Source organism: Pipistrellus hanaki (assembly GCF_964339955.1).
Source record: "Pipistrellus hanaki genome assembly, chromosome: 10".
NCBI lineage: Eukaryota > Metazoa > Chordata > Mammalia > Chiroptera > Vespertilionidae > Pipistrellus > Pipistrellus hanaki.
The window spans coordinates 69,981,264-69,998,203 of NC_140512.1; the positions used below are offsets into that span (position 1 = coordinate 69,981,264).

General features: G+C 43.5%; 1 protein-coding gene across 12 annotated transcripts in view; it reads right to left on the reverse strand.

The window, feature by feature from the left end:
- Positions 1 to 16,940, reverse strand: part of KMT2C (lysine methyltransferase 2C) — a 244,175-nt gene that overhangs the window by 129,705 nt on the left and 97,530 nt on the right. For all 12 annotated transcript variants that reach the window (XR_014796194.1, XM_084897474.1, XM_084897473.1 and 9 more), the window contains exon 6: positions 15,074 to 15,183. Coding sequence is in view for 11 of the 12 variants with exons in the window: in XM_084897474.1 (XP_084753600.1) it covers positions 15,074 to 15,183 (110 nt within the window). In the remaining variant the exon portion in view is untranslated. The remainder of the gene's footprint in view (positions 1 to 15,073; positions 15,184 to 16,940) is intronic.

Here is a 16,940-nt window from a genome sequence, read left to right on the forward strand (position 1 = left end):
AATATCAACAGTACAACGATTGAAATTTCTTTTGAGAGCCGAAAACCGACTTCTGCGCATGGGCCACGAAGTTTCAATTGCACTGTACGTGCGCACCCGCACGTGGTATTTTGTGGAAGAGCCACACTCAAGGGGACAAAGAGCCGCATGTGGCTCCCGAGCCGCAGTTTGCCCACTGGTTTAGGGCAACTGAGTGTGTAAGAAGTCAATTTGGAGGATCGATCTATAATGCTTTAGTTCCTTACCTCACCTTTCCCTAAGAATGACTTGCTATCTGCTCAAGCCCATTGTGGACGTCATTTCTTTGGTGGAGCTTTCGCTGGAGGCCTGCACTGCACAGGGTAAACCTCCCTCTGTGCAGAAGAGGCCAGGCTGCCTTGTTACATTAGCCTCTGCGTTAGCACTTCTGATATTTGCATAGTGGTTTGTCTTTTCCTCCCGTTCCAACATCCCTGGGTAGAAACTGGTTGTCCTAGCTTTGTTCACGCAGCACCACGAATGCTGCTGACAGACAAAGGCCAGGCATATGTATCCTAAGTGGATGTCACTCTCAGGACTCTCATTTGTGAGAGCGGCTCGCAAATAGCACAGCTGGAATAGCTAAAGCCAAACAGGATGATCTGCGGGAACACCAAGCCTCAAGGAACCACAGACATCTTCACATGCCAATGTTGACTCTACATTTCAACATTTATGTGTAAACCTACATAAGCAAGCACATGCCCTCAAAATCTCATAACCTCAGGTCCTCCGCTTCGAATGAATATGAAAAAGCTTAGCACCTTCTGGTGTGTCTGCTACACACTGAGTGCAGCCAACAGACCACAGCAGTCTTTAAGTCCTCATAAACTCTAGCTGTATCTGTGCCATTTTAATTTTATACTAGAGGCCCAATGCCTGAAATTCGTGCACGAGTGGGCCTTCCTCTCTCCTGCTGCTGCAGGCTCCGGCTTCCCTCCGGCTGCCACTAGGCACCCAGGACTCAGGCTTCCCTTGCAGCCCCAGTTTTCTCTAATTAACATTATACTTTTATTATTATAAATAAAATCCACGGAGCCACAGACTAATGCACATTTTAGTTCTTTTCTGTACTCCAGGGCATGGAAAACACAGAGAGGTTCACTGGTATGGCTTAGCGATTGAGCATCATTCCATGTACTAAGGTGTCACAATGTTTCTCTCTAAAAATCAATGGAGCCGAAACCAGTTTGGCTCAGTGGATAGAGCATCAGCCTACTGACTGAAAGGTCCCAGGTTCGATTCTGGTCAGGGGCATGTACGTTGGTTGAGGGCACATCCCCAGTAGGGGGTGTGCAAGAGGCAGCTGGTCGATGTTTCTCTCTCATCGATGTTTCTAGCTCTCTATCTCTCTCCCTTACTCTCTGTAAAAAATCAATAAAATATATGCTTTTTAAAAAATTAAGCCCTCTGCTCTACAGAAAACACTAAGAAAATGAAAACAAGTTGCAAACTAGGCAGAAATATTTATAAAATGCATCTCTAATGAACAACTTATATGAAGAATATATAAAGAATTCTGACAACTCAATAGTAAGAAGACAAATCAATTGGAACAGGGTAGGGGTAGGGGCAAAAGATTTGAACAAACACTTCACTAAAGATACACAACAACCCTAACTAGTTTGTCTCAATGGACAGAGCATCGGCCTGCAGACTCAAGGGTCCCAAGTTCGATTTCGGTCAAGGGCATGTACCTTGGTTGCAGGCACATCCCCAATGGAGAGTGTGCAGGAGGCAGCTGATCGATGTTTCTCTCTCATTGATGTTTCTAACTCTCTATTCCTCTCCCTTCCTCTCTGTAAAAAAAAAAATTAATAAAATATATATATACTTTTTTAAAAAGGATACACAATAGCAAGTAAGTATAGGGTCTAGTAATAATTAATGTCGTTTTTAAACATTCGTTTAAAATCTTGCTTGGCGTTGACTTGTATTGACATAACCTTCAAACACGTGGTATCTACAGAACGTGTGAAGTGCAATTAACAAGTTTTGCTTGAAAAAGTTTGTGTTTGCTTTGGTTTTTGTTGCAAAACTAGGGCTAAGAAGATGGCGGATGAAGAGCATATTCGGCACTGCATGCTTTACGAGTTCCAATTAAGAAGAAAAGCAAGTGAGGCTGCAAAAAACATCTGTAGTGCTCTTGGTCAAGATGCAGTTAGCACCAGAAAATGCCAGCGTTGGTTTGAGAAATTTCGCGAGGGAAATTTTTCGTTAGATGACAAGAGTGGTCGAGGCCGTGTGTCCAATTTTGATCAAGAAGCTCTTCAAGCTCTTTTGGTGCAAAATCCTCAAATTACCCAACAAGAGCTTGCGACAACTTTAAATTGTTCACAAAAAACAATTTCCAATCAATTGCGTGCACTTGGCAAAGTCCAAAAGTTTGGAAAATGGGTTCCTCATGAGTTGACCGACAACAACCGTAATCAAAGAGTCACAATTTGCAGTTCGCTCCTCTCTCGTCAAAACCGTTTGCCGTTTTTAGAGCAAATTGTTACCGGAGATGAAGAATGGGTGCTGTATGTTAATTTGAAAAGGCGGCCTCAATGGTTGGACAAAAATGAGGCTCCGCAGCCCACGCCAAAACCTGACTTGCATGCGAAAAAAGTGATGTTGTGTGTTTGGTGGAATTTTAAAGGAATTCTTCATTATGAACTTTTACCATAACCAAACCATTACAAGTGCAGTGTATAGTGCCCAATTGGAAAGGTTAGCCCAAGCTTTAAGAGAAAAAGAACCCGCGCTGATTAATCGGAAGGGCGTAATTCTTCACCACGATAACGCACGACCGCATACTACAAGAATCACTGCTGAAAAACTGCGCCAGTTGGAATGGGAAGTTCTCCCTAAACCTGCATATTCTCCTGATATTGCCCCTTCCAATTACCATTTGTTTCGTTCTTTGCAAAACTTTCTTCTTGGAAAAAAATTTAATAATGAAGAATGCCTCAAAAATGCATTGACCGAATTTTTTGCATCAAAATCACAAGAATTTTACAACAGAGGGATTAAAATGCTTCCTGAGCGTTGGGCACAAGTAGTAGAAAACAACGGCAACTATATTGTTGATTAAATTTTGTTGTATTGTTTAAATAAATTCGATTTAAAAAAGTATTAGAAAACGACATTAATTATTACTAGACCTAATACATAAGATGTTCAATCTCATTAGTCATTAGGAAGCAAAAAAGAAGCCCACAAGGAGATATCACTGAACTAGAACTGCTAAAACTCAGAAACATTGACAATATCCAGTGCTAGCAACACCATAGAGCCAATGCACCTCTCACCACTGACTGGGAGAAATGGAAAGGTGTACAGGCAAAGTTAAACATATACTTCCAAACAAACAATGTCTCATCCATGTTCACAGCGGCTTTATAAATAATAGCCAAGAAAAAACTACCCTCTGGTGAATGACCATTATGCTAAGTACATGCTGTACGATTCCATTTCAGTATCTGCAAAAGTGCAAGAAGAGGAACAGGTCAGTGATGGCCAGGAGCTTGAGGGGAGGGGGGGGGGGGGAGAAGGCAGCGCTCTCAAGGGGGGAGACTCTAACCAAGGCCAATGCTTCTGCACGGCCGTCCATCCGCACCCATCTCTGTCCCCAGTCCTTTGGGGTCTCTCCCTCCCTCTCTCCATCTAACTTGGTGGGCCCTGCTCTGCCCCTCCTCCTGACACCTCCTGTCTGCAGCCTCCCCTTCTTTTCCAGGGACAGAGCTCCCGAAGGCTGTGCAGGCCCTGCCGCGGGGTGGAGATCATGGGGCGAGCCTGGGAGAGCTGGGGTGGCAGGTCACAGGGAGGAGAGAGGGGCGTGGAGCTTGTGCCATGGGAGATGCACCCGGCTCCTCGGCTGCCCCCACCGAGCAGCTTTTCCAGGCCCCTGCGCAGCTGTCACCCTCTGCCCCTGGCTGCCTCACGCTTCCTTCCAAGTTTTGGACTCAGTTCCTCCGACTCAGCCCCACCCCCCTCTCTGCTGCATCCCAGGAGCCTGAGGCCGCCCCTTGGCCTCAGGCAGGTGCACCTGGCCTGCCCCCCCATAATGGTGCTACCCACTCTCCTGCAGTAGTTAGTGAAATGTAACAAATAAAAAGAAGCAGTTCTGAAGATTATAAACTGTGCACTGAGAACGCCACAGGCTGCAGAGGGCTGCGCAGTCCACGGCTCTCGGATCACACATAGCAGCCACCCGGTCCCTCCTGGCTCCCTCCCCCGCCGCCTCCACTGGGGACTTGGGCCAAACCCTGGAGCTTCCTGACAGCTCTCACCTCACACCTCACTTTCCAGTCCAGCCCACCAGCGCCCGCAGCAAGATAGCCTAGGTCTGAGCATCTGCCCACTGGTGGTCAGTGCATGTCATAGCAACTGGTCAAACAGTCAAACTCCCAGGGGAACTTGCAATCAAGGGGACAATTTGCATATTAGGATTTTATTATATAGGATGTTTATATTAGTCAAAAGAAAGCTGGAGTGGCTATATTAATATTAGACAAAATAGATTTCCAAGTTAAATACAGGCTTTTTTTTAATTGAAGTATTCTTACCAGTATCTTTCCTCTGAACAAAGTTATTTTATACTAGAGGCCCAGTGCATGAAAATTCATGTCCTGGGGGGTGGGGGGGTCCCTCAGCCCAGCCTGCCTCCTTCATAGACCAGGAGCCCTGGGGAGTAGTGGGGAGGCGACCTGGCGATCAGGGGAAGGTGACATCCCCATCACACCTCTGCTGCCAGCGAAAGCCTCGGCCAGCCCTGGTTACCTGAGCCTCGGGAGGCCCTGGGTGGCTGGGAAGCCACCCTACGGGGCTTGCCTGCGCCTCAGGCCGGCCCTGGGCAGTTGGGACAGCTGCCATCCAAGGCTTGCCTGCGCCTTGGGCCAGCCTGGGCAACTGGGGGGCTGAGGGGACTAGGCACCACCATCTTGTGGCTGTGAGCACTGCCATCTTTGAGGTCATGGCAGTCAATTAGCATATTCCCTCCTTATTAGATAGGATAACCACTACTAGAGCATTATCACAGCCTCTCTATGATGGAGAATTCAATGTTGTACACTAAAAAGTACCTACTACAGTCCTATAGAGAGAAATATACTGGAATTGAGATACAATCCAACTTAAGTACTAAGCAAAAGGGTTAACAAAACAGTCCCGAGATTACTATTCTTACCAAGGCCTGCTTGCCAGCTGGCACCCTCATTTCCCCAAGTGAAAGGGCAATTTTCTGCAGCTAGATAAGTGTGCCAACGGTGTGGCTTTCCCTCTGGTAAGGGCAGGCCCAGGGTGCCTATGAGGGCACCCAGTAAAAACCTTGAAACTCTTGGTGCAGGAGCATCACACACATGCAGCTGCACTTTCCTTGCTGGAAGAAGAGGGTGCCTATGTGACCCCTCACGGGCGGGAGAGCTCCTAAGGTAGTTGGCACCGGGATTCTCCCAGAGTCTGCCAGTGTCTCTTCCCACTGAGATGCTCACCAAACCACATGAGCCTCAGCCATAATCACAACCCTATGGGCCCCATGGGTTCCTCCTGGGAGCCTCCAACCTGGACAGTCTTATAGACCCAGCACCACACTGTGAATGTTCACCTTTCCTCTTAAAAAACATCTAGCAGAAAAGGAAGAATATATACTTTGATAAATTTTTAAAATTTACATTACAGATCACTAGGATTATCTTATTATATAAAAACCCTGGGTCTGTCACACACACGAGCGGGAGGCTTAACCAACCGGAAGTCAGTCCTGCAGTCAGTGCTGGGTTGCTGTGGCGACCCAGCACTGACAGCTACAGTGGCAGGCACTGTTACCCAGCGTGTCTGCTGAGGGACTTAAAGAGAGAAGCAGCCTCTGTGGCAGCTGTTGATCAGCACTTGCCTCTCTCTTTCTTTCCGGGCCTGGTCAGCAGCCTCGCCTCCATTTCTTTCCAGGACTCCACCAGGGCTGCTGATCAGGCCCCATTGATAGGCGCAGAGACACTGACTGGCATAGAAGCCAACCAATCAGAACCAAATCTGAGTGAATTGCGAGGAGCCAATGGCTGCCTAGGAGGCAAAGCTTTTGACAGTGACTGGCATAAAACCAACCAAACAGAACCAAATTGGCTGGCAAAGGAGGGAAGTTGGGGGCAAGATCAGGCCGGCAGAGGAGGGCAGTTGGAGGCAACCAGGCCAGCAGGGAAGGCAGTTGGGGGAAATTGGGCTGGCAGAGGAGCAGTTTAGGTATTAATCAGGCTGGCAAGCAGAAGCAATTAGGGCCAATCAGGCAGGCAGGCAGGCAGGCAGACGAGCGGTAGCCAACAGTCCCAGATCGTGAGAGGGACGTCCAATTGCCGGTTTAGGCCCCGAGGTTGTCCCAGATTGGAGAGGGTGCAGGCTGGGCTGAGGGACACCACCACCCACCCACCACCACACCCACCACACACACATACACATACCCTCCCCCCAGTGCATCAATTTCATTAATCGGGCCTCTAGTATTAAAATAAAACCATATTAGGCACCAGTGATAAAATAGGTATTTGCAGATCACCTACCATAAAGAGGCAGACCAATGTTTTAAATCTTATTGGACCTAATTTCAGTTGGTTAGAGGAGATATAGACTTTTTACTGTACTGTATACTGCTTTTAATTGTTTTAAACTAAAAGCACACTTATATTACACTGCTTACTTTTAATATGCACTATCATCTTATTATAGAAAAGCTTTTTTTGGCTGTCTACAAAAAGTACAAAATATAAAAACAAAAATTTACAACTCTTCTCTCAGAACTAAGTTGGCTTTACAAAAAGACACCTGGCACAAAATCAGTATATGATAGAATTTCAATATGGGTTTGTGGTATGAGAAAATAGAAGAAGTTATCAAACTCTAAGGGAAATGATATAAGCAATTTTTAATTATTTTTAATAGAGTATGACACTACATTTGATTCAGAAATAATTAAAAGGACAGAAATGTGTGTTAGAGGTTGATGAGTTATTTCTTTTCGGAGGGGAAGAAGGGGAGTGCAGGAAAGAGAGGCTTTAGATAAAGAAATGACCAAGCATCCGTAGCATGCAGAATAAGACTATTCCTTTGGTAATATGCAAGCTACCCAGGTTTCCTAGATGTTGGTAGCACACCCAGGTTCCAAAGAGGAAATTAAAAGAAACATCATTACCTTTCCTGAACACAGGTTTCTAGTTTTAGCATATTCTTCCACCTAGAAAAAGGTAAATAATGTTCTCCCTGGCAAAACTGAAAAGCAGTCTGAGGGAAATCCCAGAAAAACTGAACTAATTGATAAAGAATGGCATTTAACAATTGAGAAAATTACATTAAATACATTAACTTGAAAAGAATAATGGTATTAGTCAAACCAGGATTTCTCAACCTCAGCACTGCTGGCATCCTGAGCGAGATAATTAATTCTTTGTGTGGAAGGCTGGCCTGTGCAGCTCAGGACTTTCAGCAGCAGCCACTAGGTGACAGCAGCGCCTTCCTCTCCGTCCCAGCGAATGCATCTCATTGGCAAATTCCAGGCACGCATACATTCATCCCATAAATGACTCTCTTGTGTTCCAGGTACTCTATCAGATGCTAGAGATAAAATGATAAACCTAAACAGATATTATCCATGCCCTCATGGTGCTTACAGCCTTAGACGGGGACCAAAGAAATAGAGACACACACAAACAACGTAAGAATACAAATGTTTTTAAGTGACAAAAGGAGAGCTACCTGTTCCAATGAGAATGTATAATAAGGATGCAAGCTCAAATATTTATTATTAAAAGACTAGAGGCCCAATGCATGAAATCGTGCAAGGGGCTCGGCCCTCGCAGCCTTAGCTGCAGCCCCCTGCCCTCACACCCCCAGCTTCATCCAGAAGGTGGTTCAGCAGTCCGATCTAATTAGCATATTACACTTTTATTATCATAGATTATTATAGATGTGCACTTTCAAAAAGTTAACAGAGCCTGGCCGGTGTGGCTCAGTGGTTGAGCATCAACCTATGAACCAGATGGTCATAATTCAATTCCTGGTCAGGGCACAGGTTTTGGGCTCGATCCCCGGTAGGTGGCATGCAGGAGAGGCAGCAGATCAATGATTCTTTCTTATCACTGATGTTTCTCTCTCTTACACACACCCTATTCCTTCCTCTCTGAAGTCAATAAAAACATTTTTTTTTTCAATTGAGAGAGTAATGCAACCCTCCATCTGAGGTCTAAACCGACTCATACTTCTTAATAAATGGCCTCTTTATTTCAATTACTACCAATTGGGGGGCAAAAAGGGTCTCATAAGGAGATCTAAATAGAAGTCGTGCATCATTATCAACCATTATTTTTCCCCAGTTTAAATTTAGCAAATATATTTTCATCCTCTGTAATCAGAAAGTACTTTTTTTCTAACAAATGGATTTAAAACATACCAAAAATCTTTTAAAATATTTTAAATAGCCCTAGCTATTTGGCTCAATGGATAGAGCATTGGTCTGCGGACTGAAGGCTCCCCAGGTTTAATTCCGGTCAAGGACACGTACCTTGGTTGCAAGATGGATCCCTGGCCCTGATCAGGGCATATGTGGGTGGCAACTAATCAATGCGTCTCTCTTACATCGATGTTTCTTTCTCTCTCTCTCTGTCTCCCCCTCCCTTCTCTAAAAACTCAATGGAAAAATGTCCTTGGTGAGGATTAACAATATAAATAAATAAATAAGTTAATTAAAAAAAATATTTTAAACAGATCAGGAAATTCTGTGTCCAAGATGTTTTAATGACAAATGTCAGAATATTTTTTCATTGTTTAGTTTTACAAACTTTTCTTGTTTCTGTTAATAAAATAACAATAGAAATAGTCCCAAATATTCATTTTGTATAATCCTCACCTGAGGATATTTTTTTCCATTGATTTTAAAAGTGTGGAAGGGTTAGAAGAAAGAGAGACATCAATGTGAGAAACACACATTGATTGCCTGGCTCCCGTAACCCCAACCTGTACCAGCCCTTGGCACGGAAGCAAACCCCCAACACATTGATGCCTAACCACTCAGCAATGCCAGCCAGGGCCCAAATATTCATTTTTGAAATGCTCAACCCCAGCACACTTATTTGAAAACTCATTATGTTCTCATTATTGATTTCACATTTATCTTAAAGAGGCAATGACATACCATGCATGGCATTCAGACACATGTCATCATAATGAAAATCAATAAACTTAGAACATCTGTCTTTGGATAAAAATAAAAATGTAGTCTAAATTCAACAGCACTTTCACATACTCTGCCCCAGGGAACCTGTTGAGATATTAAAGATTTTCACTGTCCCCAACCCCTTATCTCCATCACTTGTAAAAATTTGCTCTTATTTTTTTAATATATTTTATTGATTTTTTACAGAATGGAAGAGAGAGGGATAGAGTTAGAAACATCGATGAGAAAGAAACATCGATCGGCTGCCTCTTGCACACCTCCTACTGGGGATGTGCCGGCAACCAAGGTACATGCCCTTGACGGGAATCGAATCTGGGACCTTTCAGTTCACAGGCTGACGCTCTATCCACTGAGTAAAACCGGTTTCGGCAAAATTTACTCTGTTTTAGACATTGTTTAAACAATGTCTAAATTTAGACAATTACAAATTTGTAAAACTTGTGTCAAATGAACCACAGTGGCAATCTCCTTTAATAATCTAAACTCTGGGCTTCTTACTTATAACTATGAATGAATAATTCCATGAATGATCTTTAGTGCTATTCATTTAGGCTACAAATATTTCTTGAGGAAAAGCCAAAACAGAAAAAGATCCTGTGAGAAGGGCACTATTATTCTAATGAGAGTAGAGAAACCAGATTGCAAGTAAATACACACTACTCGTATGTCAGATAGCAATACATGAAAGGAGAAACAATAGCCCAGCGGCAATTCAGCAGCTGAGCATCAACCTATGAATCAGGAGGTCACAGTTTGATTACCGGTCAGGGCACATGCCCGGGTTGTGGGCTCAATCCTCAGTAAGGGGCATTCAAAAGGCAGTTGAACAATGATTCTCTCTCATGTTTCTATCTCTCTCCCTCTTCCTTCCTCTCCAAAATCAACTTTAAAAAAATAATTAAAATGTATTCAAAATTTTTAAACAGGGGAGAAACAATAAAGCAGGGGTATTATGGGAAGAGGAGACACTTGAAATTTTTGATAGGGAGCCCAGCAAAGTCCTCACTGATAAGGTAACTTGAATAAATATCTAAAGGAAATGAGAGAGCACTCAATACTCGTGTATCGAAGAAGAATATTCAACAGAGAAAGAACAAGAGGTGCAAAGACCCTGAGGTGAGAGATGTCTGGCCTACTTGAGGAAGACACGGACGGAGTCAAGTGTGACTGAAGGAAACAGGAAAGGGGAAGAGTGCTATGGGGTGATGTCTTAGAAGTACTTGGGGGAGGGGAGGGGAGCCCAGAGCCTGGCTGGTTAGTTAGGACTAGCTTTTATTCTACGAATGAAATGGGAAGCCACTGGAGAATGTTAGGTAAAGAAGAGATGTGTCTGACTTGCACTGCTTATGTCAGTCCAGACTTGTGAGTATTTAGTTTATCCTGCGGATGGAAACCCGTTGTGGTCCCGTTGTGGTCCCTTCTTTTTCCAAGAAGCTCTGCAGAACTCACTCAAGCTGACTCCTTGCTCTCCATACATGCCCATCTTTCTGTCCGTTCCTGACACCCTCGTGCCTCATCACGTTTGTCCCTGCACCAGGAACTACTTTACTTCTCAAGGAGAACAGTGGTTAGAAGCCAAGGTCTGGGCACTAGGGGTGCTCCCTGCTCCAGGGTCCCAGCTTCCAGGCCTCACAGGACAGAGCTAGGAAATTTATGTAGAATGCCAACTCAGTGGTAATACACACATCTATTGTTCAGTACATGTCTATGTAAACAGTCAACTCCATGAGTTTACCTCAATCCCTCTAATGCCATTTCAACACCACAAAATTCAGGCTCGCCTCTCCCTATATGTAGCTCCTTTCTCCAACACTGGAAAACCTAGCTCTTGTTACCGACCACATATTACGTATTGTTCGCTTATGGTATATCCGTAAAGCAGTTTCAGAATTCCTAACCCGCACCTGTGAGAAACTCATTTAACTCTCTGGATTATACCACATCCAGTTCTTTGTCATTACAGTTCTCCATTCAAGATACTGTTTCCCAGCCTAGCCAGCATGGCTCAGTGGTTGAGTGTCAAACTATGAACCAGGAGATTCCGGGTCAGGGCATGCACCTGGGTTGCAGATTCAATCCCTAGTGCAGGGCATGCAGGAGGCAGCCGATCAATGACTCTCTCTTATCACTGATGTTTCTATCCTTCTCTCCCTCTCCCTTCCTCTCTGAAATCAATAAAAATATATTTTATAAAAAAGATACTGTTTTCTAGTTACTTAGATTAGCTCTTTCCTTTCCTATCCCTCTAAGTGTAAATTTTGCTATTCTTGTTGGTTCCCTATATCCTAGATGGTTGTAATTCCTTATTTAGGAGGATGTGAGACGTTCCTACGGCTCTCAATCAGAACTTCACAAAGATATACCTGAGAAGTGTCTGTCTGCTATGCCAATCCATTCCCTCTTTTTTATACCCCTTTCCTGCCCGCACCACTGGGAGCCAAGCTTCAGTTCTGGTTTATCCTATCTGTATACCTTTCCCATAAAGGAGCATATGCATGTATATTTCCTTATATCTTATTCTTTATTGCATAAAGGATTGCACACTATAAATGGTCTTTTGCACTTTTTTTTACTCAAAGGTACTGGTGGAAACCACTGTGCATCAGCTTAAAGAGCTGTTCCTCTGTTGTTTTCAGCTGCGCCATATTCCTCTGTATTCTACTCTGTGTGGTCATTTACCTTGTTTCCAACATTCTGCAAATCAAACAATGCTTAACTTTTAATAGTGCAAGTGTTTTGCATCAATGCAGGCTTGTTTTCAGTGTAGATTCCTAAAAACATCACAGGATAAGTGCATATGTGGCTTGTTAGATATAGCCAAACTTTATTCCAGAAAATTTTACCAGTTTGTATTCCCACCCACAAAGTACAGAGTGCCCATTTCCCACAGTCTCGCCAATAAATGTGTTGTTATATGCTTAAATTTTTTATCAATGAGACAAACTCTTCTTAGGAGAGAAAAAAAATTTTTAAAGTTCTAGCTAACTGGTCTATCCTGTGCCTAATTTACAAAGGAGAAAACAAATGCATAAAAATGACAATGGAAGACTAATGCTATCCTGCTTTGACTGAATGCAGTAGAGAAGTAAGGGTTTGACAAAGCTGCCCTGGTTTCTTTCTGACCTCATCTCCCCATCTATTCCCAGCATTCTACTTGCTTGGGCCAAGTCCACAGTGCCTAGATGAAGTGAGAATGAATTCAGCCTGGCTCGTTTGGCGCAGTGGTTGAGCTTCAACCTGTGAAACAGGAGGTTGTGGTTTGATTCTAGGTCAGGGGTCAGGGCACATGCCCAGGTTGTGGGCTCGATCCCCAGTAGGGGTGTGCAGGAGGCAGCTGTTCAATGATTCTCATCATTAATGTTTCATATCTCTCTCTCTCTCTCTCTCTCTCTCTCTCTCTCTCTCTCTCTCTCTCTCTTTTTCTCTAAAATCAATAAAAATATATTAAGGTGGGGTGGAGGAGAAGAAGGAATACAGATTTCTCATGGCACTGATTCCTCTGTCAGGGGTAAGGCACAGCCTTAATCTCTAAATTCCATCTAAATATTAATCAGTATGCATTTAAAGAACAAGAATGGTAACTACTGTCCAAAACAGACAGGCTGAGGCAATCTTTCCTTTACCCTCTTAGCGAATACAGCTAGGAAATATGTGTATACACACTAACCCAGGTATATGCATATCTCTACATCTCTGTACCTGTATAAATATTAAAGAGTTCATATTGATTCCTTCAATTCCAATCCAACATCAAAAAGTTCCTTTTAGCCTTTGTTCACTGCCTTTCCTGTAAGACAGGCAGACCTTGTTTTATTGTGCTTCACAAAACATGCTGAGTTTTCCACACACTGAAGGCCAGACCCTCCACCAGCAAGATTACAGTTCCCTTCATTGTGATACCTGCTTTCAGCATGGTCTGGAACCAATCCCACAATTATCTCTAAGATATGCCTATACTCTTCAATGTCACAAAACTACTTCTGAGTTCACAGAAAAAACAGCTCTCACTGATCTATCATAGTCTTGATGTGGCCACCTAAGTATTTTCAGACAGTAGAATTTACTATTATGCATCACACTGTTCAAACTTTGATAATATAGCATTAAAAAGTAATGTCACATTACCAAAACAAGCACTCTCACTTGACTAATCTTGAGGTGAGTGTTACTTATCCATGTAAATCAGATCACTGTGATAATCTGAGTAAAGCAAATGTTATAATAATTGAACTATTACTTGAATCTAAGTCCTTACACTTTTAGAAGTTTTAATCATGTTCAACCTATCAAAGACCCTATAATTTCTATGGTCAAATTTTCCATTTTTAATATTTCTTTGGAAGAGCTGTTCACTTTGCCAAAATATACTTGTCAAAAACCAAAGAGAATTTGTAGGCAGCAAAGCAATTTCACTTCACAGGGTTTGTTGTCTTTATAGAGGGAGGGGAATGTTGCATTTATTTCTCTACTTGTTTCACAATCAAAGCCCTGAAAGATGGCAAACTACAGACATGATGTTACTTGGGGACAGTGCCAACTTAGCTGAAAAGAAGTATTTTAATCAATTTTTAAAACATCAAACAGTGCTAGTATACATTGTGGACTAAAGACCTGTCAAATATCATCTCTATTACCGTGTTTCCCCGAAAATAAGACCTACTTACAGGTTTCCTTCTGAATAAAATATAAGGCATCCCCCGAAAATAAGGCCCCCTAAGGCTAAACATGAGAGATTTGGCCCACTGATTCTGAAAGAAATGGAGTCACAAGAAATTCACCACGAAATTCAGGAATTGGATTGTTATGATGATGTTCCAGAAGATGATGACATGATTGTCACTGAATAAATGAGTAAATTCTTGATAGTGTAAGATTCACAGTTTGTCTGATTTGTGTTGACAACTACCGTACTACCGTACCGTATACAGGTAATAAATTTCCTTTATTTTCATTTAACAATAAATGTGTACTGTATTCTTCTTCATGGAAAAATAAGACATTCTCTGAAAATAAGACGCATCTTTGGGAGCAAAAATTAATGTAAGACACTGTCGTATTTTCAGGGAAACAGGGTAGGTTAAATCTTCACCAAATAATTTTGTCTTAAAAAGTAACCACATGGCCGAGACCGGTTTGGCTCAATGGATAGAGCGTCGGCTTGGGGACTGAAGGGTCCCGGTCAAGGGCATGTACCTTGGTTACGGGCATATCCCCAGTAGGGGGTGTGCAGGAGGCGGCTGATCGATGACTCTCTCTCATCAATGTTTCTGACTCTCTATCTCTTTCCCTTCCTCTCTGTACAAAATCAATAAAATATATTAAAAAAAAAAAAAAAGGTAACCACATGGCCTGGTGACAAGTGTGGCTCAGTGGTTGAGCATCGACCTTGAACCAGGAGGTCACAGTTCAGTTCTCGGTCTGGGCAAATGCCCATGTTGTGGGTTCCATCCCCTGTGTGGGACATGCAGGAGGCAGCCAATCAATGATTCTCTCTCATCATTGATGTTTCTATCTCTCTCCCCTTCTCCCTTCCTTTCTGAAATCAATAAAAATATATTTTTAAAAATGTAACCACATGGATTTATAAGTTTAGTAACTAATTCTCATTTCTAAACATTTTAACTTCTGTTTTAAATGTAAAATATGTATCTTAAAAAGTTACATTAATTGTATAACTTAACATACTATGTTTTAGGGGTTTCCATAAACAACTCTTGGATATAAATTAATAATTTCCTATTTTAAAGATTTTTGCATTACAGTAATCACTTAATAAATAATTCTTACAAGTGAACTTCAATGTTGACTACAGGAAATGTATAAAGCTATGCTTAAATGTCTGTTTCTTCTACTTACCTCTGTGCTCCCTGAGACAACAGCTTTGTCCACATTTACTGATAATGGTTCTTCCATCTGGCACACTCCCAGTGACCACTCCACACAGCGGTGATGAGCCCAACAAGTGCCTAAGATCATTAGAGTGAAAAGGAGCATATGAATAACATTAACAATAGGAACTCTAATAAGGAAAGACATAAAACCCCCAAATCGCAAAAAGGCACTAAAGCAGCCCTTCTCAAAACATGGCCCTGCACCAACTGGGAACAAAATTTCAGATCCCAACAAACACCCATGGAACAAAAACTCTTGCAGTGGTGCCAGAAATCAATGTTCCAACAAGCCCTCCAGGTGATTTTGATGAACACAAAAGACTGAGAATCACTGAATTAGAAGTTATTTCTCCCAGCAACAAATACTAGAGGCCTGATGCATGAATTTGTGCACCAGTGGGGTCCCTCAGCCTGGACTGTGGGATGGGGCCAAAACCAGCTCTCTGACATCCCCCAAGGGGACCCAGATTGCAGGAGGGCACAAGCCAGGCAGAGGGATCCCACCAATGCACAGCTGGGGCCAGGGAGGGATGCAGGAGGTTGGCCAGCGGGGGAGGAATAACAGGCGGACTCCAGGGCATGTCCAGCACATCTCACTCAGTCCCAATCAGCCGGACCCCAGCAGCAAGCTAACCAATTGCTCGGAGTGTCTGCCCACTGGTGGTCAGTGCACGTCATAGCAACTGGTGAACTGGTCAATTGTCTAGAATAGGGGTGTCGAACTCAATCAGAAAAGGGGCCAAAATCTAAAATCCAGCCTAAATCGCGGGCCGAATGGTTTACTGAACAGTCATAAACTGACAATGTCATAAACTGACAGCGGAGTGCAGTGATGACAGCGCGGTGCGGGCCACATTGCAAGGCCTGGCAGGCTGGATTTGGCCCGCGGGCCTTGTGTTTGACACATGTGGTCTAGAACCTGGGGGTCAGTGCATGTTAGAGCAAGCGGTTGAGCAGCCTTAGCACATCATTAGCATATTACTCTTTGGTTGAACAGACGAATGGACAGACCAAATGTATTAGGTTTTTATTAAGTAGGACTAGAGGCCAGTGTATGAATTCGTGCATAGATGGGGTCCCACAGCCTGGCCAGTGACCAGGACAATCTCACCCAGTCCCAACAGGGGCTGATAGGGGCCAGCCGGCCAGGGGGAGGGGCCACGGGATGTTGGCCACCAGTGAGGGGTTGGCTGTGGGAGCGCAATGACCGCCAGGGGGCAGCTCCTGCATTGAGCATCTGCCCAGTGGTCAGTGCACATCATATCTATTGGCCAGTCTTCTAGTTGTAACGGTCAGTTAGGCTTTTATATAGATTACTGGAAGATATTTTATTTGTACTCTTACACATCTATATATAAAAAAGCCTAAGCAATCGACACTCCGACTGGTACCTATGATGTGCAATGGCCACCAGGGACAGACACTCCAACCAGTAGCTATGACGTGCACTGACCACTAGGGGTCAGACACTCAGCACAGGAGCTGTTGCACTGCAGTTACTTGGCAGCTGCAGTTCTTGGGTGACACAGCTGGACCCAGAGAAGCAGGAGCCCAATTCTGGGACCCCTTGGGGGATATTGGAGAGCCAATTTCAGCCTGATCTCCACAGGCTGACCAGGCCAAGGGACCCCACCTTGTGCACAAATCCATGCACCGGGCCTCCAGTAAAATATAAAGGAAATAATTTAATCCTTTGTTTATGACAGACTATATGGCAAATAGGCTACAATATACCAGTACACCTCTATTTTGCTCTATCCCACACCCACTAAGAGTCCACATCATCATTGATAACAGCTTAGTCATCAAATTCTCTATCACAGAGCGGTTGA